At 28.0% G+C, this 26,423-nt stretch overlaps 2 protein-coding genes across 4 annotated transcripts; both read right to left on the reverse strand.

Moving 5' to 3' along the window:
• Positions 1 to 965: 965 nt before the first annotated feature.
• LOC107451395 (uncharacterized) lies at positions 966 to 13,153 on the reverse strand. 2 transcript variants are annotated; one of them, XM_016067467.4, is made up of 7 exons: positions 13,035 to 13,153; positions 7,607 to 7,722; positions 5,980 to 6,044; positions 4,046 to 4,153; positions 2,981 to 3,022; positions 1,454 to 1,477; positions 966 to 1,180 (listed from the first exon to the last, which is right to left on the reverse strand). In XM_016067467.4, the coding sequence occupies exons 2-7, from the start codon at positions 7,710 to 7,712 to the stop codon at positions 1,064 to 1,066; spliced, it is 462 nt and encodes a 153-aa protein (XP_015922953.1). In that variant the 5' UTR covers positions 7,713 to 7,722; positions 13,035 to 13,153; the 3' UTR covers positions 966 to 1,063. The 2 variants fall into 2 exon arrangements, with proteins under 2 accessions (XP_015922953.1, XP_071036615.1); XM_071180514.2 differs by lacking the exon at positions 1,454 to 1,477.
• A 3,498-nt stretch (positions 13,154 to 16,651) lies between these two features.
• LOC107451401 (uncharacterized) lies at positions 16,652 to 26,022 on the reverse strand. 2 transcript variants are annotated; one of them, XM_016067479.3, is made up of 7 exons: positions 25,896 to 26,022; positions 24,366 to 24,501; positions 22,865 to 22,929; positions 20,421 to 20,528; positions 18,875 to 18,916; positions 17,550 to 17,573; positions 16,652 to 16,832 (listed from the first exon to the last, which is right to left on the reverse strand). In XM_016067479.3, exons 2-7 carry the CDS (start codon positions 24,475 to 24,477, stop codon positions 16,761 to 16,763), a joined length of 423 nt encoding a protein of 140 aa, XP_015922965.1. In that variant the 5' UTR covers positions 24,478 to 24,501; positions 25,896 to 26,022; the 3' UTR covers positions 16,652 to 16,760. The 2 variants fall into 2 exon arrangements, with proteins under 2 accessions (XP_015922965.1, XP_015922972.1); XM_016067486.3 differs by lacking the exon at positions 25,896 to 26,022 and adding an exon at positions 25,340 to 25,679.
• Between the last annotated feature and the right edge of the window lie 401 nt (positions 26,023 to 26,423).

The raw sequence follows: 26,423 nt of genomic DNA on the forward strand, positions 1-26,423 counted from the left end.
AAAAATAACAATAAAATATGTTTTTATAATTATGCTGTTTGATAATAAATAATATAAAATTTGGTAATTTTACCGAATCTGCGGAAATTTTAAAAGTACTATTCTAATTTGAAATGTTCACATGAAATGTTCAACAATATTATATATCATATATATTACTACAATATATATATACATATATACGTTATATTACTAAGTTTCGGGTAGTAAGCCGTTGATATGTCAGAGAACAGATAGCATAAGATAGAGAAAGAAATAACAAGGATACGGTGGGATTCGAACCCACTTCCTCCATGCTATGATAGAGATATATCTTTGTAATTCCCCTTCCTAACTTGAACTAACTGCTTTTCAACTTGACAAGGCCTTACAACAAATCGTACTTTGTAGTGATCAGTCAAACAAACTAACCTTTATATGCGTGTGTAACAATTAATAAATAAGTATTTGGAATTATTACAGGGGTCTCCTTGATATAACAGTCTTCCCTCCATCAAACGTTAAGTAAAATAGAGTTAGTGGTTTTCAAATCAATTACAACCATTACAATCAACCACATTTAATTTTGCGAATTTGACTTCATATTCATAATTTGTGACCCATTAATACAATAATAATTGCATATTATACAGTTTATCAAAACGCTTAGAGTTTTGGACAGCTTTTTTTACGATACAGAACACTATGCATTGAGGGTTAAAATGCAAAAATTTTAAAAATATTTTGATTTGAGTTAGTTAAGTGAAATATTATATATATTATAATTGCACTTATTAAAAGGTTCTATTTGACTACAAAAATTTTCACTGTCGTCGTTTTGCCTGAGACCTAAAGGTCAACATCAATAATTATATTTCAGGCATTGGATTATACAATATATTAAAATTATTTGAAGATTGTGACCCGCTGCTATTTCATGAGTTTTTGTTTAAAGTTTAAAACCACCCTGGAAAAATGACAAATTCTTGCATTTGTTTTAAATATCTTTATTGTAATTTCAGCATCTTTTACGTTTTCTTTTAACAAATGCTTTACGCATTTCGTTGAGTAGTAGCACAGCACTTTAAAATCCATAAAAGCCACCTCCAAAGCCGTCATATCCAAATGCCATATCATCTAAAAAGTTCATACCCAACATTTCGTAATGGCCATTTTCATAAAATGCTTGAGTAAGACAGCTCTGAAAAGAAATGATGTATGCAATATTGCAAAATGTAATCATACGTATTTTACATCAAGGTATGACAAAATACATAAACAAAGACTAATGAAATGTAAAATAATAGTAGTGAAGTAGTAGTAGTAGTAGAAGAAGTAGTGACGTAGTAGTTATATTGCATTAAAATGTAATCATACAACATATTTTACATCAAGGTATGACAAAATAATCAAACAAAGACTAAATGAATGTAAAATAAAACGAATTTTTCAAAGAAAGGCTTGTTTCTCTTACCCCATATGCAGCTGTATCTTTCATCTAAAAATATTAAAGAAGTATTACTAAAATTAAGAACTTTCAATAAATTTTTTTTTATTTATTTGCAGGTCAGCAAGCCAGATGTTATATTTATTTGATTGATAAACAAGCCAGAGTCCCGCTAAGTTCTCTGCAGAAGTCGGTTTGTACTGAGTGAAAAAGAAACTGCATTGTAATAAACACTCTGAGCTTGTTTGTATTCGAAAATTTTTAAATGGATTTGATAATTTTTAAAAAAACTAAATGCGTTTAAGTAGTTTAGTTAACAAAAGCAATTGGCTTACTGTTTCCGAATAGAAAATTTTAGGAAGAATGCGTTCTTCCTAACACGGTTAATCATAATAATCCACAAGGATGCCGGAAAATCATTGATTCTTTGATTTTCTGTTTAGGTGAACCACTTATTCACTGATTTATTGATTCGCTTAACCACGGATGGATTGTTTTGCTCATTTATTGATTCATTGACTTGTTGATTTGCTTGGGCGCAATTAAGCCTATTCATTGATTAGCTCATTCATTGATTTTATAATTAATTAATTGATTTTTTATTTACTGATTTTCATATTTCTTGATTAGGAGTTACATGGATTCACTTTTCATCGTTGCTCTGATTTTCATTGATATTTTTCATCCGTTGATTAGCCTTCAGACTTTTATGAGAAATTCAGTTACTGTTACGTATGTAGTAAAAGCAGGTTATAACTGAAAGATTTAGAAAATAGCCTGAATAAAGATTTTTCATCTTGTATTTCCGAATCTCTGTTATAAGAGCTCGAATTTACAGATACTCCAAGACAACTTGGGTCAATGCTAGACACTTCGCACGAGCAACTAGAAAATATTAGATAAATACGTGTAAAAACTGATTTTGGATATTCAAGGTAACTAATATTGTAATTGTATACTTACCATATCTATACTCCGAAACTAGCATAGCGCATAGTTTTTATTGTAAAAGAAGAATAAATAACTATTTCGGCTTAACTCTTTTTGTATATAGTAAAAAATTATTAAAAATTTTTTTCATTATGTCTTCTATTTTTACAGATTTAGCCATTTTAAGTCAAACAAAGAGAATTATCCTAGGAGCTCTCAGACAGGTCCTTATAAAAATAGCTCTGCAGGTTCCAATGAGTATCATTCAATGAAATAAAAGATTTTTGTTAGCATATACTTTTTGGATACAATAAAAAATATTTCGACGATTTTTCCCTATAATGCTTATACTTTTTTTTTTTTTGGATCAGGAAGCTTAGACTAACCTCGCTCTTCAACTTTTTTTTTTATGAAAAAAAATCAACAGGTTATAAATTCCACATTTACAACGTGAAGCCGTTATTAGGAACTTTTTCTTTTTATTCCATTCGTTTATGAGACAGATTTGCATTGTGTGAGCAGAAAATATTTATTGTGGCTTTTTAAAGCATTTTTGATCGACATTATGCTAATGATCATGTGCTTAAGTTCAAAACTTTATAAAATCTTATAAGGAATACTCACCTCATGTTGATCTTGTTTATATATTTCAAAACAATCATCAACCTGCAAAAAAGAAAAAAAAACTTTTTAAATCATTTTTTCTAGACCTGTTCAAAATATAATGTTTCCGAGAGGGAATAAATGTTAATTATTCCCTCTTTCTATGATTTTATATCTTTTAAACCATTTGGCGATAATATTCTAAAATAAATTCTGTTTGTAGCGGTCAGGAAGTGAATAAATCTTTCATGGACATTAAATTAAATTTTCAGTTTGCATGCTCTAGCCAAAAAAGAGTATAACATTCGATTTTAATATTCCACTCTTGCAAACAGAAACGTGAGTGAAGAAAAGAAATAATGCATGTGCATAAATGAATAATGCAACACGATAAAAAAATAAATGAGTTTTAAAAATTTCAAAGCACTTTCACAAATTGTATTAATTAGGTATTTTTAAGCAGAGGAAAAATTTTCCCCATAATTAAAAAAATTTTGAAATTTATGTCCAAATAAATATTAAACTTTTATAATTATTTTTGGGACCGAAGTTAGCACAGATTTTGATTTCCTATTTTTTGTAGCAAAATTATACTGCAGAAACTGTTCCTCCGCAAGTAATGAAACTGCCACTTGAAACTCTATGTTTAGTTTGTCAGAAATCGTTAAAGAATATTTAAGCAAGGTCAGCTTGCACCATTATTAGCAAAAGTTGGTATGGCTCTTGGTGTGCATTGCCATAGTGTAAGAATTGATGGCATTAAGACTACTCAGCTTCAGATCGCAGATGGTCTGTAAAGTAAAGGTGGTAGAGGTGCACTGTTGATGGCATAGCCTCCAGAATTTACTATTGCCAGAATCACTATGACGTCCTTGGCCAACAACTGTCTGATTCGGAAATGTTTTACTTTTTTTATTGTGTAGTTTTCACTTAATATAATATGAAGAGTATCTAGTAATGATAAAGCTTCTCTACTATAATATGCAAAAATATTCTTTGTCTTATGTATATGTTGAGTATGAAAATTATATGCATGAAAATTGTTGAGTATAAAATTATTAGATGCTTGAACATTAAGTATCTTACTTTATCGTAAAGTGTGAGATCCTTACATGCAGTTTTCATAAATGCTGCTGTATCGCCATTGGTTTCAGGATCTATTTTTGAATAGCACTTTTTGGATATTTCCAAATTCTGCATAAAAAGAGAAAGAGCTTAACCATAAAATGAATAATTTTCAGAGAAAGTAATTTAATATTTTACGTAAAATTTTTTTAACGAAGTATCAAAAGTAAATTTGTTTAAGCTTAGAAACGGGTGTAAAAATGTAAAAAAGAACAGCATTTGGTTATCAAATTAAAGCTTTTAAATTCATACTCATTAAAATGCAAGAGCGTTTTTGCATTAAAATTAAAATTCATGCAAATTCATGCAAATCAGAATTATTGAATACAATAATTGTTGCTTCATTTAAATTATTAGTTCTTACCAAAACATTTATGTTTTAATTACTTGATTAATTAATTATTCAAGAATATAATTTGTTTGTCTTATATGACACAAAAAGTAATTTTTAATATTTTTCATAAATATATCATTTATACATAACAAACATACATTATCTTTGAAATCTTGAGGTGTAAAATTCTATCATTTATTGGGTAAAGTTGCTAAATGCTGATCAAAATTGCTAAATGCTGATTTGACAGATTTTAACTTCCGGTATTTTATTTGGTCTTTCAAACGGTATTCTCCTACAATGGTAATCTTTATTAATGGAATGAAGAAATTTTATTAATAGATAACGAAGTAAAAAACATCCATATATTGTTTACAATTAAGAAATAAATTATAAAAAAACTTAAATTTATCATTTTAGTGAGGAAGAAATAAAATCACTATCAAAATCTGTTAAATCATAAGTTTGAGGATGACGGAAGGAAAACGATTAAAACGGGTTTGATTGCCTGATAAAACTTGGTGATGTTTGTAATAATCATCTTTTAATTCCTGTTTGTTCCTGTCTGTGCTTTTTTTCTGAAATTTTCAGAGTTGCTTTCTTTCCAAATGATTCAGTAGACTTTAATAATGTTATGTTTTCCCTCTGTTAAGGTATCTGACTAAAGCAAAAACTTGATTTGGGGCAAAATTTTTGAAATTGAATGCATCATAAATTTGGAATCTCTATACTATTAGCTTTCTAAAAACACTTTACTTTTATTTGTTCTGCAATTATTTACAAAATGAAAGCGGTTTCAGTGCGAGGTTATTACAATATATAGACTAATGATTTTAAGTCTATAACTTGCATTTATCTCAAAATCAGATTTTTTCACATTTTACGCCACCATAAACATGATATCTATTGGTGTTTTTACGATTTTTTAAATTTTTTGTCTAAATTTTTTATGAGTGTGATTATAGCACTCGTTTTAAACTACGGACAAAGAGAAAAATTTCGAATTTAATTTTTTATACATGCTTGTTCGCAAAGACAAATGCTAAAATTTTTCAAACATTTTCTGCTTTAACTACATTGATCCCCTACTCAGTAGTATATGCACTTGTTTTTAAGTTCAAAACATAGTTGATAGCCTTCTAAATAAAATCCTCAAAGATTTTTTGTTTTAAGGTATAGAAATTTTTTTACAGTGTTCAGCGTATAGGCAAAAAATGTCTTATTTTTAACTCAAAATGGCCATTTAAAAATAATAATAATATTTTTTGATAGTTTTATAAGTTTTTACATGAAATAAAACAATTAAACTAGTTTATAAAATTTTATATTAATATTTTTTAAATAAAGTTGTAAAAACTAGTCCGATACTTCAAATATTAGTTTAAGCTCTGTAATGAATAAATTTATTTTTTATTTTCTTTTTTTTTGGGCAAGAATTGGGATTCTAATATACATATAGAAGGTAGTGATTAAAATTTATTATGTGTAGCTAAATTCTTGTGCTTTTGTTTTACCTATAATAATTTGTCTAACTTTTTGTTTAATCGTAAAAGATATATACTTTTTCAGTTTTGTGTTCATTTCTGCATACTGCTACATCTTCAATCAGCTTGTTGTCATTAGTATCTGCAAAAAAATGTTTTTTGCGTACATTATGCTAGAAGTCAAACAGGGAGTAGCATAAATATTTAGAAGTTTTTAAGGTTTAAAAGGCAAATTGTAAATTCTAACTGCTTAATAACCAAGTACAGCTTTGTGAAAAAAAGATGACACTAAAGACAGACAGGGAAACAAACAAACCAACGAGAATGAAAGAGAGTTATTGTTGTTGTTAATTTACGTCGCACTAGAGCTGCACAATGGGCTATTGGCGACGGTCTGGAAAACATCCCGGAGGATGATCCGAAGACATGCCATCACAATTTTGATCCTCTGCAGAGGGGATGACACCCCCGCTTCGGTAGCCCGACGACCTGCACGGGAAGTCGAGCACTTTCCGGTAGCACAGTTTAACGAGGACCAATACCGCACACCCTCGGTCCCTACGCAGACTGATCCAAGTGGTCACCCACCTGCACACTGACCGTAGTCAGTGATGCTTGACTTCGGTGATCTGCTGAGAACCGTGTCCTAACGATCAGTCCACTGCGGGACTAGAAAGAGAGTTAAGTCAAATATATATAAAATGAGATATGGCATTTTCTTTCGTCGACACATCATTGGAGTTTAAAATTCCGTATTTAAAACGTGTTGACGATATTTCAAATTATGAAATCAGATATAAAATCGTATTTTCTCCGAATCTTTTTTTTAACGGATTATGATTTTTGACTCCCAAAATTTATACAATAGTTTGATCAGGTTGGCGGCTGAAACTTTGAAACAATTAATGCTACTTTGTGCGTTTTTCCAGAAAGTTTTAAGCGAATTGAAAAACTTTTGCACACAATTTAAAAATCGCTTATCCAAAGACGAAAAACAACTATAATAAATAAGAATAAATAATACTTATAATAAATAACAATAAATAATACCTATAATAAATAATAATTCGTTTATCCACACAAAATTTGTTTAAAATATTTATTTATTATTTTTCATAGGTAATAATATTCGAAAATCACTTGAATTGCAAGATGTACAAATATTTAGATCTTCTTAAAGAGTGCAATTTTCTACGGCAAAATACAAAGTTTGAATAAAATCGGTTGAATAGTTCCTGAGAAATTGGAGTTTAAATATACGACTTTTAAGAACTATTCTTTTTTCGTGGAATCCTCTTTGAATAAACTAGCTTGAGACAAAACTTTTCAATTCGTTTAAAACGTTTTCGTGATATGGCGAAATACGAAAAAGGGAAATAACATAAAGGGTCAAACTATTGACCAAGCTATTGAGACCATATTTTCCAGATTGTGGCTTCCCCCTATAATTTAAGGATCAGGAATCCATATCAATCGAAAAAAAATTACGTTTTTCAGAAAAGTAAGTTCTTGGGTCTAATTTCATAACTTAAAATAACGTCTGCTTTAACTAATTAGCATATTTGAAGTCATCCCCTCAAACTATTAAGATAGATTCCTAGTCCATGAAAATCTCATCATTAGTTCAAAAGTTATTCTGCGTCTTTCGTTTTTATTTTGCTCACAGTGCATAGATTTCTTTAAAGTATTAATAATATATTTTACCACAGATCATCTTGTTCGTAATCTGCCCGTACTGCAAAACTGCGTGAGATGTTGCCGCCAACATCATGAATATTGTTAGGAATATAAACCCAATCCAGGCCATCATTAGAGAATATCTAAAATAAATATTTCAAAATAGTTAAAATCATATCTTAAATAATAATATTTAAAAGTATTCAAAAGGTTTCAATTATTTCATTTTATCAATTGAAGGAATTTCAATGATGAATAACCATTTATCTTACAACTAAATAACTGAAAATTAAAAAAAAAATTGTTTGTAAGTGAGCCATGTTTGAACGATTTATCTTTATTGCAGAAAAAGGCACCAGTTTTTCATGCTGTATTTCATAAACATAAATTATTAAAATGCTAAGTGTAAAATTTTTTGCTTATTTTGACCAAATATATACAAAATAATGTAAAAGTATGAATAGTATATTTGATAAAAAAATTTGCGTCAAAGGGTTGAAGAAAAAGCATAAATTAAAATGTCTGAGGTCTATGTTAGCATATACGTGGATCTCATTAGCAACCATAATCTCTCGAGTCAGGAAAAAGAATATTTTTGCTGCAAAAATTTCCTTTAAATTCAACCGTTTTTCTGTTATAATCTTTTCAAAAGCCTCAGTCCAATTAAGAACACCCTATATATCTTGAGGTTCAATCTCAAGCACGAGGAAAAAAATACAAACATTAAAACATTCTTTGAGAAACAAACTTTATTTTCTTTTTTAAAAAAAAAACTATCTTTAAAACATTCTTTAAGAATTGTTTTAGTATAGCTTTTCGTATACAAGTCTCAAGTTTTTGTCTTAAAATTAGTATTCGGATTAAATTTCAAACTGAGGATAACCCGCTGTTAATTGTAATATGGAAAACACGCGGAAAAGTGTTTCATAAAAACCCTTCACATACATTTTACTGCACTTTAGTCAAGAATCTTATTCAAAATATGTTTAGCGATAAGCCGAAGAGTGGACAATAATTAACTATAGATCTAATTGCAGAATCTTAAATTAGAATTTATAATTTAAGTTACGAAATCAGACACAAAAACGCACTTTCTCTGAATAAACATGCCTTTTTTAGATGGATTCGGATTTTTAACCGCCAAATATGAAGGGTAGCAGCAATTTAGGAAATATGGTTCCATCAGTTTGTTCAGGAGGGCGGTCTAAAGTTTGTCAATACCTCAATGTTAATTTTACTTTTTACGTATTTGACCATATCTTGAGAACTTTTTAACAGAATTTTAAAAAAAATTGCACTCAACTATACAATTCGTTTATTCAAAGATAATTTCTTAGCAAAACATAACTTTTAGTATATTTTTACTTTATTTAAAAATCATATTTTTATTTAGTTCAAAATTTTTTGACTATTATGAAAAAAATAATAATTATTGAAAATAATTCTTTGCACGGAATTTTCTTTGGATTAATGAATTTTATAATTGTGTGCAAAATTTTTTTTAGATTTATAGATTTTTGTACCTGATTTCGTAACTTAACTTAAATTATCGTCTGCACTTATTAATTAGCACATTTAAGATGAAGCTTTTGAACTATTCAGTATGAGTCTTAGTAAATGAAAATGTGATCATTATATTTAAGTAATTTAGGACCCCACTGTTTTATTTTACGCCCTGTACTTCAGTCTTGCATCTTATTTAAAATTAGTCCTTAGATAAAATGAAAAATGGATAATCTAACGGGTTATAATCGAACGTTAACTGTAATATAGAGAAAGCATGAAAACTATATTATTGAACTACTATATAATTAAAAAGTTCCTATTATTCTAAAAACCTTTCAAATTTTTTCCCAAATACCTTTAAATTAGCTGTAATATTGAATCTTATATACACTATTGAAACTTTTGTGTAGTAGCTAACAGATTTTAGTGTTAAGCAACCCAAAAAATAGTGTGAAGGAACATTTAATTTAAAGTTAATATCAAATCGAGCATTCATATACTCTTTAAAGAGAGTAATTATAAATCAAATTACCAATGATGAATAATCTTACACCTGCTTATGCTCGTTTTAACCATAAGTGAACTTTTTTCTCTTTTAGAAATAACAATTTTGGCGTAATTTGGATATCGTTAGTAGATTGCTTACAATCTTGTACGAAAGGCAGTGCCGTAGCGAGCTTAACTCGCGCCCGGGGCACAATACCTTTTTAGCGCCCCCCCTATTCGAAAACCATCTAATATTATGAGTAAAATATACTCGCAAAGTAATAAATAAATAAAGTAAAATAAATAAAGTCATAGGCTCAAGCTGGGCATTAAATTTGAGACAAAAAATGTAGTTGAGAAAACAAGACTAGATTTTGAAATGTATATGATCATCTAGAATTAGTTCAAAAGATACCTATTATTTATTTTACATATTTATAAAGAAATATTTTAAAAACACGCACTTTTAAAACAATAAAAAAGTAAATATTTATTATCTCTAAGGAGATGCATATATTTAATAATATGATTATAATACATTAATAAGACTAATTACTATGTATAAATTTTTCGCTTTTGATGAAGCAAATTTATCAATAATATCATCAAAGTTGATCATTTCAAATTTTTTCATACCCTATTCACTGAATAATAGAATCGTCGAGTAGATGTAGTAAATAATCTTATTTGTTTTATTACTAACCAAGAATGCCTTGAACTTGAAAGGTAGCAACACAGTGAAATTTACACTATAATTTATGCTAACATTAAACTTATAACATTTAATAACATTTCATTTTTATTCTAAGCAGAGCGCGATGACAATGACGCAAAACTGAAAACCAAGGCACAAAATAAATTAAACGTTAATATTTCGGGTATTTACCTAACTTGTAGCGGAATTCCACAACCTGTCGCAAGTGTCACGGATTTGTACAGTCACGGAAAAAAGTATTCGGAAAGTAACAAATAAAGAATTATTTATTTTTTGAAACAGATAATTCTCAGGTACACAACAAATACGGAGTTTGTGTTCCTTCCTACAAACAGCAAAACGCTGCATTTGTTGTGTGTCTGAGAAGTATCTATATTAAAAAAATAGGCAATCTTTTAGTCGTTATTTTCGGGATACTTTTTTCCGTGACTGTACATATAAGTACATTAGAGTGCTATTGTTATCGTTTTAAAATAACAAGCGTAAGCTACATTGCGTTTATAGAAACAAAAATAAATAGTGTTCTGAAAGAAAGAATGTTTGTACTTTGTACACTGTACAAACATACAAACACTTTGTACACTGATGTTTGTTCTTTGTACATTGCGCAAATATTTGGAGATAATATATGTAACCACACAGCGTAGATGCCATAAGGAAGTGCTGACAGACACAGGTCGAGTCAGCCCAGTGGAAAAGACGTGTCATTTCTATTATGAATATATTATTACAGTTTGATTAGTGTTCCTTTTTATTTACGAATTAACATTTATTATATTTCACCGGCACTAAATTTAAAATATATTTTCCAGAAATAAATTATAAAAAAAATAAAAATTATCCAACAATTTTTTTTGTTTTGCTGACCATTTGGCTCCCCTTTGTGTGTAGCGCCCGGGGCATGATGCCCCCCCCCCTTGCTCCCCCCTCGCTACGCCACTGACGAAAGGGCATGATTTTGTTGTTGTCTTTCATGTCGTTATAGACATCGATAGAAACAAAAGTTGCAAAATGTAATAAAATGTAAAAAAAACTTGCTTGCAAAATGTAAGTTTTAAATTTCGTTATAAGGATAATGACCTGTTAGTTTCTAAATGTCTGTTAATTGTATTAAATAATTTTACAATATTTACTTCCCATTCGCTTCTAGTCTGTTAAGCCTAATTTGAAATCGTCTTAACTTTCTTTTTGCTATGCGTATGTTTGATTTAGAAACTACTTTTACTTTAAGAATTACAGTGAGTATGCATCTTGAATTATTGTATCGTTTCTATTATATTGTTCAAATTGTATCAGAAAAAACTATTTGATTCTGAGTGCATGCATCGCTATTATAAACTTGCGTGTTAGAATGTTACTGAGCACTAAAATGACGGCTACTTAAAATCAACAGTAGAGTAAAACAGCGGTTCCCAAACGGTGCTCCTCAGTACTCAAGGGTTCCGCGCTTGGGTAAAAGGGTTACCGATAGTTAGGACCTATTTTTATCTCACAGTATTTATTTTTGAATCTGTACTTACAAATTTCTAACTAATAATCTATTATTTATTTAATATTTCGATTCTATTTATGAAATTAAAGTAAAAGACCAATAAAAAAGAAATAGTTTTTTTTTTATAATTATTATTTCTCTAGTAACAATATCTCGAATAAATTACAAAAAGGACCTGCATTTATAAGAAACTGTATAAGTATTTCCTATCGTGCTTTTGAAATCAAAAAATAAAATAACTAAATTCGCTATTAGAGAAATATGGTCGCAATTTTCGACGTTTATTGCAATTCTTTTAGCTTTTATTTCAACAGAAACCATAATTAGGCTTATTTATTTAATTTTCAGCTTACGTAGTTACATATAAAAAATTAAAACTAAGTTAGATACGGCTGCAGGAGTGCTAACGAATATTAAATCCAATTTAGGACTATTACTGAACTAAACTGTGAAAAATTAAAATTCCCTTCTTATTAAATTTTATTTCAAATGAAGCAGTCTTTTATTGGTAAATTACGCTCTTAATTGTTTTTAAAAGCTTTATTTTACAATATATATATATATATATATATATATATATATATATATATATATATATATATATATATATATATATATATATATATATATATATATATATATATATATATATATATATATATATATATATATATATATATATATATATATATATATATATATATATATATATATATATATATATATATAGAACCATCGTTAAACAGCTGACGCAATTTTTGAGTTCACGACTTTTGTTCAGAAAACAAGGAAACTCCTGGATTGGGAGAAATTTAGTGGAGGACTTTATGAAGGAATTATCCCGCATTTGCGTCACATGGAGAGAAAAATCACGAAAGCCTCCCACGGTTAGCTTGACAGCAAGGGGACTCTAACCCACGATCCGCCTACCACTGAGGATATTTTATGTAGCACTGTACTTTGGTTAGTTTGGTGGCTCTTACATTGTTTTTATATACTTTATTATTTACAAAGTCTGGGTTTCACCGAAAAGAGTTTGATCAGTCAGGGTTCCCTATCAGAAAAAAATTTGGGAGCCGCTGGTATAAAGGGACATTCCGGTATGTAATGACACTAGGAACTGTATTTGATTTTCGATTACTCTGAGAATTCTCTCTGGAGTTCCACTAGTCACTATTGGTGTAAATTAGTTGCCACTACTTTCAGTGTTAAGATACACTAAATATTTTAAAGGTATGAAAGAAAAATTTATTTACCTCTCTGAAGAAGTTACCCTGAGAGCACAGACAAAGAGTTGCTCATCGGTTAAAGGCCGACAAGTCAATTAATGCAAGGCAAGAAAAGATAATCGATCCGCAATTTATGCAACAATAGGCACCATTTGGTACAGATGAAATTGCGTGCGAGATAGATAAAAGCAAACATGTTTTGCTATTGATTTTTCAAACAAATTACCATTGATCATAAGCAAAAATAAGTATTGGTTAAACTTGTACCAAGGGTAAGCAATTCGATTTAGACTAAGAAATCTATAAATGAAATGGGGAAAATGATTGGATTTATTGATTTAATGAGGAAGAAAAATGCCATTTTTTATTCATGCAATTCATTTACACATAAAATGAATTGTATCGAATAAATATTTTGCCTCATAAATTTAATGCGTTTTTATGACTTTTTTAAAACTTTATATAGCTAATTTAAATATTTTTATTGCAGTTGACTAAAAATGAATAAATAAGGCAGACATGACAGCTATATTGTGATATTTTATCATATTCGTCAACAACACGCAAAATTTAACAGTGTGAATAACAAAAAAGTTAAAGTTAAATTTCTTTACATTTTCAAAATAATATTTAATATTTTTCTAAAGTTTTTGTAAAAAAAAGGACACAAACCAAAAAGACAAATGTTTTACGTACAATAAAAATATTTAAATTTTTAACAAAGAATTTGTGAATTTTAAACAATATATCAGATTAAGAGTGGACGAATAACAATGTGGAAATGATGGTTTTGTTACTATTACATGCAGTTTGTATAGAATAATTTTGATATAAAAAGCCTTAAAGCTGGGAAAAATATGTAACATTCACCGTTTCACTAACATAACTAGCTAGGAAACACTTTGCGATGTTTAGGGAAAAATTTGTCTAATAAATCCAATGTTATGGGGAAATTTTGTGAACTTTTCTTCCATTGCTAGGCAACAGAGATTACATTAAGATTGTAAGATTAGAACTACGTAACTATGTAAGGTTAGATCTTACATTTTTCTAATTTTTATTGTTGAAAGTTAAGAGTTTCTAAGCAACAGAATAATGTGGGAATAATTTTTTCAACAACACCGTAGATTTCAGCTACTGTTTAATAGTTAGTTACAGTTAAAATTAGAGTTACTTCCATCTAACTTCGTTAGAGAGTTACGACGTATGTGTAACATTCTCTGATTGGTCGAGAGCCGAAATTTACTGAAACAGAACCTAAGAAACTTTTTCTCGTAGATTTAAAATGGAGTGATCGAAACGGTATTTTTATTTTGGCGGAATCTCATAAATTCGGGTGCATATTCTTTTCCTTTGCTTTTAAAATTATACTAAACTGTTCCATATACACAAATACAATGATAAAAAACAGTTTTATTTTGTGAAATAAGTAGATTTTAAAAATTATGACAGCTCTACTTGTCACTTTTAACAAGCTATTTATGTTATTATATGTCGAATAAATCGTTAATTTATTGAAAAAAATGTTAGTTTTCTACCTAAAATTATTTGCGGGAAAAATTTTGGAAACAAACTAAAAATTAATTATATTTTTATATTTATTGTAAATTATATAAGCGTAATTCGCACATGAGCAATTTGCTGTACTTTGGCATAGTTCCTTGTCTTTTAACTGAGAAAAGAAAAACGAATCGAAATATTGATGCCATAAGCAACAATTCTGAAATGGCAGCTGTTTATTCATTTTTCAATTATTATTAATTATGGCAATTTGTCATTATTTTTGTTTGCTGTTTTTATTTTTCAATGCCTTGTCATGTTCTTTAGGTTCAGATTTTCTTCAATGTGGAAATGTCAACTTTTACTGAGTTATTGCACATTTTTAAAGAAATGCAAGTTGTTTTTTTAATGATTATATACTTGATTTTTATGCCTATTTATTTTTATGTTTGAAGACAAATATGTCATTTTTTTATAAATTACTCATGCATTATTGATTAAGAAAGTGCGTTAGGTATAGATTTCAGGAAGTCGGGATAGAGATCTTTTAAATCACTTTGCATTTTATTGAGTGTTGTTTTTAGAATTTCTTGCATAATGATATTATTATTTTCATTTTTCATTATTTTTATTTTTAATTATTTTTATTCGATAAATAAAATGTTGTTATTATATTATATACTGAAAAATCATACTACTCTGAATTTAATTTAGTGCTGTCTTTTGATTTTCTTCCAAAGTGTATTATTTTTTTTTAATTTTTCATTATTGTTATCTAAAAAATAAAATGTTGCTACTATTCCTTTTCTCTTTATTTAAACTTTATTTTTTTGGTTTAATGACACAATTATTAAATTAAAAGGTTCAATATGTAATATAACATGAGCACTCTAGTTAATCAGAAAGTGGTTAGAAATTTGACAAGCTATAAGTTTCCTTTGGCAATAATTTCAAGATAAATTCTATTGGTAACGGTCGTCGATTGCAAATAGTATTGCAATTCAGCAAACTGCTTCAGTTTAAATTTGAGTGCTCTAGCCAATCTTAAATGGTCAGAAACTTTTAAGTGACAGAAAATTCTCTCCGACAGTTATATCGTAAAAAGTGTTGCTGGTAGCGGCTGAAAAATGCTATCTCTTATTGACATAGAGCACGGAGATTTACTACTGCCTTGAGCTAGTCGGTCTAAAAACTGCAAGAATCCATGGACACAAACCTTCATCTATCGAGATTCCACCTCAAATATATTAAGATTCCATAAGGTAAACAAAAAATAAATAAGTGATATATGATACATCATATTACGATAAAAATATTTAAGTACTAAAAAGTACCTTAATAAAAATAATAATAAAAAATTACCGATGTAATTTTTGTAAAACTATCATAATTTACTCTTTTAATTAAAATGCTATCTATTTTAGTTTCCTTTTTAACATATCTTTGACTTAAACATTACATGGCACTAAAAAAAGAAATTAAAGTACTAATAAAAATCACTGTTAAAAGTTCCCATCACGGAATAAGAAAAATAGATTGTGGAGAAGCGTTCTTGAGTGTGGTAATCATTCCTATTATCTTCATCTTTTGCGATCCAGCTGTTTCAGTTAAATTGAGGGATTTTGAAAGACAAAAACTTTTCTTAATAAAAATAAAAGAAAGAAAAAAGAAAAAAGAGACTGTAAAAAATTGCTACAGTAGACTATCTATAAACTGTATAAGTGTATTGGGTGCATGTAAAAATTATTTTAAGCATACAATAATATGGTAATTTAATGATTAGCCCGATCACTGAGTTACTGATTCATTCTTTCACATAATTTAGATCGATTTGCTGACTTAGTAATTCACTAATCCTAGGATTAGCTTCAAGTCTTCTCCCGTTTTTTGCATGCTGTTTTAGATTCAGTCATAGTGATAGTTGCCATAGTGACACGCTATTCATAAACACAGCTTTTAATGATTGCAGTGATGAATGACGAAAAACAAGCACTTTTTTTCGGAAGTGATGTTCGTTGTTTTAATGAGTACAATCTTCTTATCCACAAAGTGCACTTGGAAAAAATTTCTGATTCAAAGATACATCATTTGTTACCTCCATAATAAGCATTAACAAATAGTAATAAATAATAGATACTTTGCAATTTTTTTAAAACTTTGGTTTATTTTAATAATGCATAAGCTTTGTAACAATACAAGTGTTCAATGACAATTTTTATAAACAAATTCTTGCATGAGTAAAAGCTCATGTTTTTATTCTTTTTCGTCCTTTATGAAGAGAATGTGAAAGGCATCATGTTTCGACAAAGAGGAAAGAACACAAGCCTGTAATATAAGACCCGAAACAATGTTAAATATTTAAAACGTCTTTTTCGAAACATTTCAGAAAAATAAATTGTTTAAACTTGATATTTTTATAAAATAGGATATTTTTTATTTGACTGTATTTTTTATTTGATCATCATACATTTTTTTCTGATCCTCCATTTTGGTAAAAAAAAATCACGATTTAAGGAAAATAAAGGCAGTACTTAGTAAATCTAAAAAAAATCAATGGCAACTCAGTCCACAATTTTTTTGTTTAAAGTTTTTTTCCGCACAGAGAAATATATAACGAGTACTAATTATTTGTGTACTTTGTCAATTATTTAGGGCAACGCCCAAAAAATGTGCAGAATTATAGTAATGATTTTCAAATTTTTTAACTCATAAACCTTTCATAAAGTGAAGATTTGGTTTATAATATTAACATTATATTAAAAATTTAATTTATATTAATAGCACTATATAATTAAAAATACAAATGTAAACAAAAATACCTTTTTTAAAATATTATTTTACAGAAAAACTAAACAACTATTTAATTTTAGATATAAACAAGAATGTATTAAAATGTCTACAGTATATAAAAAAATACTTCCCGAGCTAAATACTATATTTAAAAAGGATTTTTTCTTGGCAAATGTGTAAAAAAATGTTCACATTAGTCCACCTCTTTCCCGTATTTAAAAACCTTTTAACAAGATAATGTATAATACTTACTTTTGCTCCATTCTTATCCTTGACCTGGAAAAAAAAATAACGACACACATTAGATTATAATATTTTATGGAAAAAGATTCAAAAAGTTTTGTTATTTTCCATTTAGGCCTGAAATATTTTGTACAAATAGTACAGCGCAAGAGAAAAAGTTACATACGGTATAGTTTTGATCTAAATCGTCGAATTTCCATTACCACAAAATACTATATAACTTTTATGGTTTGAAGAGCTAAATTAAGTTATCAAAATTAACAACGGAGTAATAGCAGTCTGTAAAATATGAACAAGAATGCTGTTGAAAGTTTAAGCTGATTTCAGATATCAGAAGATTTTTACTAGCAAATAAATTGTTCGGGGAAATATGATTTGAGAAAGTCACACTTTCTTCGATAATGATATTTTTTTACATCAAATTATTATTTAGTATTGTTTTCAGATAGATATTTTCTGATATTTCCTGAATTTATATTAGATAACAGCACAATACTGTAAACATGTTATTGTCGGCTTGGAAATTGTGGTGTTTTTAAATCACTGGATATACATATTTGAGTTAACTAGCGTACAGAAATGTATGTTGCACATAATTCAGATTGATTCAAGGTACAACGAATATACACTTTTTTGGTTTTGTTAAGACCATTAAAAGAGGTAATATTTCTTTAAAAAAAATCGGTGTTTCATTTTATAGAGAAGGAAATTTTCGTATTTGATCTACTTCAGTGATGGGTTCAATTGTAAGTACTATTATAATTCTGTATTCAAATCAAACTTATTGAAAAAAGATATTCAGCAGTTAGAAAATTAAAAAAAAAATGTTCTCTCGAAAAGTCTTCAAAACTTTGAATGGTCATAAAATAACTGAGAGTACCTGTTACTACCGGTACCAACTACATATACCATATGCAGTATTTCACATTAGCAAATATTAAAAACCAGTATGAGATACTTGCGGTGCAAGGTACAATACTTTTTCTATATCTTAATAAAAATACGTTTCTAAATACACTTTTTGATTGAATAAATCTTAGAAACGTATTAAGGTTTAATCTAGGATTTTAAGGATTTAACTCTTAAGTTACTGGGATTGACTTTTATAATGTTTCGATAAATTTTGATAACGTTATGTTTCTTTCACTTAATGCCAGAGTGCAGCTTCAAATATGCGTTATTGACATTTATAATCTTTTAAAGCAAATTTTATTGACCACATTTTTTAAAAGGATTTTAAACATAGTTATGGAAAGGTTCTCCGTAGTTTTGATGTAAATCAGCATAGAAATGTTAGGCCTGAACACTGGAAAGATACTTCAAGTAAAACTTACCTTATCAAATTTTTGATCATGTGTGTGAAAACAAGCCATCACCTAATAAATAAATAATAATTCCAAAGTCATTAACAGTTAAATTGTAAAAGTAAGTAGACTTCTAAAATTAATTTGAAATACAATTTTTTTCAGATTAAATGAGAAAGCGGAATCTTTTCTAGGGTGAAATTTTCAACAATCTATTTCACTTAAACAAACTGTATTTGAAATCTTTCTTATGATTAAATAACACTTTCAAACTTACAAATATCAATGGTAGTCTAGTCTGTGTGAAAAGAAACTTTAAACCTCTAAACTTCGCTACCCATTTCTTACAATGATTATAGAAATTTGATGGTAAAAATATGTTCACGACTATCAGAGCTTTATTGTAATAAATTTCTTTATTTATTTCAATATGAAGTGTTATGATTGTACGTATCCTTGTAGGGGATTCTGGATTTACATGCAACATGGGTAAAATTTAAGCAAGCTATGATTTATAGTGATGTATTTTAGTAATGATAGAGATGGACGAAAGATAAGATGCTTGTTGTAGATCAATTCGCTCATTTATTTAGTTTTTCTACTCAATCATCAATGCTGATTTTATTCCACTGCACTTCGTATACCTGCTGATCTACAATTTAATCATAATGAATTAAAAAAAAGCAATAATTTTTAAGGCTTTATTTAATTTCAACTATATTTTGCATTATGTTCAAAATCTTCTGTACTATCTTCGACCGGCCTGTGTAAGGGTCAGGGAACTGACCTCGCATCAGAAAGGGTCTGGGTTCGAATCCCAGGCAAGGCATGGATGTTTTTTCATTCTCTGTACTATGTGTCCTTATTGTGGGGCAGCGTTGGCCGACTTAATGGTGCCCCTGAAATGGCACCCTTTGCACCATTAAGCCCTGAATGGTGCCCTTTGCAGACTGGCCAACAATTCTATTCTTCAGAAACCTGTATGACGAAAGGTCCTTCTCCATGTAGGCATTGGAAAAAAAAATCTCCAATTTAAAGTTTGTAAAATATTTATTGTTCGCAAAATTTTTATCTTTATAAGACTCACACATTACCTATCGGGTGGGGGGAGAGTTTGAGATAGGAAATGAATGGAAATAATTAATTTGGATCCAGTTTTTCGAAGGAAAGTTTTGTCAAAATTATTTTGAAATTGTTCTACAGTCAACTATAGATTTTCTGTAGTGTTTTCTTAACTTTAAAAATACAAGTTTCTGTTTCTTCATACTTTTTTCTGTTTGTTACTTGCAAGTATAATAAATTTAATAGACTATTTTGAAATTATTGCACAGTCAACTATAGATTTTCAGTGTTTTCTTACCTGCAAAAAGACGTTTCCTATTTCTTCATTCGTGTTTCTGTTTGTTGCTTGCAAATATAATACAATTTAATAAATTATTTTAAAATTTTTCTACAGTCAACTATAGATTTTCTGTATTGTTTTCTTAACTGTAAACATGCATGTTTCAGTATGTTTATACTTGTTTCTGTTCGTCACTTGCGAGTGTAATAAAATTTATAAATTAAAAACTCTTACTGCATCTACAAGTGAGAGATCTTTGCAGACTGTTTTTACAAATGCAAATAGGTCACCATAAGTCTCAGGTGCAAGTCTTTTGATGCATGTCCTTGCCACTCTCTGATTCTACAAAAATTAAAAAAAGCAAACTTTTAAATTAAAATGTCACAATTAGTTTTCTAGTAATGGGTATTTTGAAAATTAATTATAAAAAAAGGTTAAATGGAATAGCTTTTCAAATTCAAGGAGAATTAATGCGTTAAATAAATAAGATAATTGATTTTTTGCTGCTTGTCCAAGTTTTACCAACATATCAGGAATTGACATTTTGGAATTTTTTTGCGTTTTTTTTGTTTTGTTTTTTGTTATTATTTTTTATAATGTTAGCTTTTTAAAAAAAATTTTAACACTTAGAAAATATAAAAATAATGCATTCATTTTATTTACTTATTCTTTAATTCGCCGATTCTATTTATATCATGTCTTGTTAGTGCCTCCATACGATTAATCATTGATAATAACGTTTGTTATATCAATAGGAAACTATATTAATATTCTTTCAGAATTAAAAGTAAATATTCTTAAACATAACCTTATATAAAATAATAAACTAATTAAATATACTGAAAAAATAAAAATCCTTGTATAAAATGCTTAAAAAAATGAAATGTTTTCGCAGGGAAAATATTATTTGACTAACACTATCAAACGGTGTTGTTGAAAATTAAAATTCTCTATTCCTTAACTTACATAGTTTTGCAAATCTTAAAGCGAAAATTTACTTACAGCATGCTTAATAGATGAAAAATGAATGAGATCAAATAGTCCAAAACCACAGTTGAATAAAATAAAAATATGTTTAAATAACTAATCACATGGTTACAATCATTCTGTATTTGCCTTATTAGTTGCAAGTAAAATATCCAAGCGAAAGCTGAATTCTACAAGCCAATAACCAAAGAAATATTTGTAGTTTCAACTGTTGTTTTTGTCATAGAGAAAAAAAGAAGCATGTTGGGTTTTGGGAGTCACAAAAGAATTATTTTTACGCGAAAAGTATGTTACCGCTTAGTTTGTAGAAGTAAATATTGAAACTTTAATTTGTGAGATTAATATTCACCTACGAAACAACCAAGTTTGATTTGATAGAAACAAATGCATACTGAAACATTTTTTTTTAAATAATCCTTTTCTTGAGAATAATACATCTTAATAAATATTTTTTCTTTAAGAAAATCTTTATTTTTCCCTAAATTTGAAAGAGATAGAGACTATATTTGATTTTACGAAATTCAAAAGAATATTCTAAAGAGCAAGGAGTAAATTTTATATTCAAAATTAAATTTTTAGCGAAAAAGTTCACAAACATTTAAATTTTTTTTTAAAAAAATATATGTACATGTTTATGAAAAGATTAAAATATATGCATTTAGACTTCCATTTCCGAAAATAAAGTTTTTACAATTTTTATTTTTAATGATTGGAGATAATGTTTTGTGCAAGAAATGCACAATTAAAAACAACAACAAACAAACTATATTTTGTGTTAAGAACACAATCTTCTGTGTTTCTTTTGATATCTGCGTAAGAGGTGCAGAATATTGCAAAGAAAACGAAAAAAGCCAGAAAAAATTTCACAAAAGAAGCACGTAAAACATTCAATAAATTAAAACAAATTGTAATTAAAAATAAACCTCTTGTTAAGTTTATAAATAAAAATAGCTCTTTCAGCATGTCAATATTGAAAGACTATTTATCTTCCTTGTAGTTGCAATTTTTCTGACTGCAGAGCTGCTCGCATGGTATTTTTAGCTATAACTTCACCAGTTAATAACTCTCGAATGTCAATTTATTTTATTCCATCGTAATCTTTGCCAATTTTATTAAACATCTTCATACTTTCAAGTTTCTTAGTCTTACAGATTTTACACAAAAAAGAAATTAATTCCCAAAACAGCAGTAGCCGCCGCATTGTTATTGATTATTTATTATAGGGAAATACTATAATCATTAAATATTAAAATTAGAATTTATGCAAACAATGTTATACATTTCAAAGGAAAATTTACAGAAATGTTCATAATTTTAGGAATAAATAAATTATCATAGCAAGCAACGAAATTATGCAAAATTTTTTAATTCTTGTTATGTACAGGTTTTTAAAGGTCCTACCTCTCTTTTCACGAACTTTTACTATGTGCTTGTATCTTTTTCTTAAAAATAAGCAAACAAACATTGTATATGTTTTCGGGATCGATCATGTTATCCGTGCTTTTTTGAAGACGAAATTCTTCAGGGGTTTAATGAGCTTAAAGTTGTTGAGAATAATTTAAATAAAATATTCATTCATCCTATTCATACCTGTTTGTCTTAAAGTCTTTAAACATATGTTAAAATTTTGACTGGTCGAAAGTGTGGAAAATGAAAAAAATATAGCAAAATTAAAATGAATATTAATTTACCATTGTTGATGCAAATTGCTTGTAACACAATGCCAATTCTTTTATTAGGTCATCATTGTTTTCATCTACAGGGAATGAAAAAGAATAAATTAATAAATTCGTTCATCTGATACAATTCTAATTACTCAATTTAGTTAAATATTATATTTCTTTTATTTAACCAGTAATTATTTATACATAGACATGCAAATACGTATGAAGGTTGATATGGAAGGAAATAAAGATTCTGAAATACTAATTTAATAAAGGGTATGGAAGGAAATTTTATGCATTAAAATATTAACAAAATGGCAAATAATTGTTTAATTTGTTAATAAAAATGTTATATATATATTTTTATTTTTTAAACCATTTTTCCTACATTGTGTCTTAACTTTTATTAAAACCCTTAGTGCATTCTGAACACTATTTTCATACTATATTTAAAATCATATATTTAAAACAGCTGTGGTGACGTCGGAGGCCCTTATAATTTTTTCAATACAGAGAAAAATTAAGATAAAGAAGTCTTGGTTTAAAAGCATTAAATAACTATTAAAATCTGATTTATGTGAAAAATATGGAACTTTTCAGGAAATTTTAGGAAAACAATTTTTTTAAAACAGAGGTAGTTTGTAGTTTATATCAGTGAGTAGTTTGTAAATATCAGTATCTTATTCTTTATTTGCTTCGTACTTAAAATGCACTTTTCGTATTTGCACAGCTGAAAATAAATAGTGCTGCATCATTTGCACAATGACCTACCGAATCTTTTGTCTTGACAGCTAACTTTATAACTTAACTTATAGCTTAACTTAAAAGTTTAACAGTTTACTTAACTTATAGCTTAAATTAAAAGTTTTTAAAATGCTTATTAGAGAAAATTATAAAAAATATTATGGAAATTATTATAGAAAATTAAATTAATTGAAAGTAATACAGCTCATAAAACTGTTAGATAATTACATGAATTTCGTTGAATTGCTACAAACAAACAAACAATAAATAAATAAATAAAATATTACTTTTTCAATAAGAATAGTTACAATTTTAATTTCCAAAAGTCAGACATAGTTATTTTTTTAATTAAAAGCTTTAAGCATTACCCCTCTAAAATTGAATTGAGAAACGAAAAAGAGTTGTCAATATGTTGAAAACCTTAAAAATGAGGCATTGAAAATGAGGCATGAAATTGAAAATTGAATTTTATTAATTACACATCTTTTGTAAAAGAATTTACATGAGCTGTTAATGCTTCGGAGAAAAATAAGAGTTTATTATTTAACATTCATTTGAATTTATTATTTCTTTGAATTTGGTAGTCTGATGATAAAGTAATCAAATATATACTAATAAAATACAGAAAATTATTTTGAGTATTATTTAAACAAAATAATTTTCGTACAATTGTATTTAAATTATCTAAGCATTATTGGTATATATTGTCTTTCTTTACAAAAGATGTATACAGTAATAATGTAATCTTAAATTCAAAATATAAATTATTTAAATAGATATTTACCGCATAACTTCTGTACCCTTAATTTGATTTTGTCAATAGGCATAGGTTCAGCAGTTATGAAGATTGCTAAGGATAAGACGCAAATTGTGATGGTTAATCGTAGACTCACCATGTTTGAAATTATCAGGAAAAATATCTAAAAAAATAGCTATAATTAATGACTGTTTTTTAAAAAATGTTTTTACACACTGCTGTGTAAAATTATTGATGCTTATTGATGTTGATTTATTGACGCTTATTCTTTTTCTTCCCGTACAAAGAACGGGTATTTAGCTTGTAATAAATAATATTATTTTTGTAATGAAAATTAAATAAATATATTTAAATTGGCGTGATCAATTCATAATTTTTTTCCTCATATCATCAAAAGTATATATGTTACGTGTATCAAAAAGAAATAAAGATTATGTTATTTAATCCGAGGTAAAATTTGATTTTAACAGAAATATTTAAATTACAGTTCAAATTTAGCATTTCTTAATTTCTAATCAACTTTATTTTGGTTATAACGGCTTTTGTTTACAGCCTACCCAATTCTGAGTTTATGGCCTTCAATGTTCAACTCCGTAATCTTATAATCTTGAACCCAACCCAGAAGACAAAAAAATTCCTTGATCCAGCATTGGGACAAACTAGCCTTTGTGGAGGATATTTTAATAGAGCTAACCAGCATGTGCGTTACATGGAGAGGAAAACTAAGAAAATCACTCATTGTTAGCTCAACGGCAAGGGGTCTCCAACCCATGACCTGTCTACTACTGACGATATTTTACGTTAGGACTGTGGTCAGTGCGAACCGGGAGGGGAATTCGGAGCGACTGGCCATCGTCAGAGTTTGAACTTGGGTTATCTCAATGGTAGGCAAGTGCTCCATCCCCATAGCCAACGCGGTTATAATAATCAACATTATCATGGCATTTTAATTTTTCCTAAGATTATATAATAAAAAATATTTTCAAGAATAAATAACTCACGTTCTTATAACGATCTCTCTGTCATCTAGAGATCTATCTAGTCTGATGAGAGTATATCTCAGAATATTTTGCTAGAATATAAAAACTTCACGATCCCGTTGACTCAAAGCTGATTAATTTTCTGCATGGTAATAATTTTGCCTTATCTTTGCTCTTCCAAGTTGTTTCCAATCTTGTAAAATAGACAAAAAACTCAAATGAGTTAATTTGCGTTACTCTTTGACTTGCTCACAATTGAGCAAACGTACTAGATTGAAAAAGCATTCAAAAATTCATATTACAATTCTGTGATCTCTACAGAAATGTTCCTCAAACTTTAATGTAAGACAGAAATTTAAACTAAAATCTTTTATTGGTTTTAGGTTCAAAATTTAATGACAGGGATTGGAAAATATGTTTCGATAATGCGATTGAATTAAGACTTATAAACTAATTCATGCTCAAAAATTTCGTTTCTGATAATACAATACAGTATTGAAAGTTACAAATGGTAACATGCGTTTGTAGATTATTGCACAAGTACACACAGAAAATTTTATTTCAATATACAACATACCTGAATATTTTATTGAGTTCATAAGATAATCTCCGTCAAACCTCATGTCCCTTTTATGTCAGAGCTTTGAGCTTAAACTTTGGCTTTATCTTTGCAAAGTTTGCTTAATAGACAAAATAAATAAAACCATATGTTTATTTTTTTTTTATGAAGATTTACATTAACAAGCGTAAAAAATGAAAACTGTGGAATCTTTTTTTTTCTAAAATAGGTTATTTCAAAAGGTAGGTGAGGATTTTCCCACGCTTATTTGTGTTTTTTTGTCCAATTTCCGAAGTAAAAAATGTGTCATCATTTAGAACTAGGCAAATATATTTGCTATCAAGTTTTTCTTTCAATGAAATATAATTTCTTTTAACATATGGGAGAGAACAAGATACATTTTAAAGTCTAATTTTTTAACATTGATTTTCAGTTTTTAATCTTTTAAAACCTGACTTTTAAATAAACGTAGTTTCCAAAAACGTATGGTGTTAAATATTCGTAATTTTATATTAAAATTTTTTTTTTGCGGAATTCGAACAAAAG

This window comes from Parasteatoda tepidariorum, chromosome 1 (assembly GCF_982258835.1).
Source record: "Parasteatoda tepidariorum strain Cologne lab strain chromosome 1, Ptep-v5.0, whole genome shotgun sequence".
NCBI classification, from domain to species: Eukaryota; Metazoa; Arthropoda; class Arachnida; order Araneae; family Theridiidae; genus Parasteatoda; species Parasteatoda tepidariorum.

Bases quoted from the DNA above. Each gene is read 5' to 3' on its own strand.
- LOC107451395 (XM_016067467.4), bottom strand. From the start codon at position 7,712: ATGATGGCCTGGATTGGGTTTATATTCCTAACAATATTCATGATGTTG. The intron at 1,478-2,980 runs GTGAGTATTCCT...TAATATTTTTAG, and splicing joins ATAAACAAGATCAACATGAG to ATGAAAGATACAGCTGCATA. The intron at 1,181-1,453 runs GTAAGAGAAACA...ATTTCTTTTCAG, and splicing joins AAGATACAGCTGCATATGGG to AGCTGTCTTACTCAAGCATT.
- LOC107451401 (XM_016067479.3), bottom strand. From the start codon at position 24,477: ATGGTGAGTCTACGATTAACCATCACAATTTGCGTCTTATCCTTAGCA. The intron at 22,930-24,365 runs GTAAATATCTAT...CATTCCCTGTAG, and splicing joins AAGGGTACAGAAGTTATGCG to ATGAAAACAATGATGACCTA. The intron at 16,833-17,549 runs GTAAGTATTATA...CTTATATTACAG, and splicing joins AGGATAAGAATGGAGCAAAA to GCTTGTGTTCTTTCCTCTTT.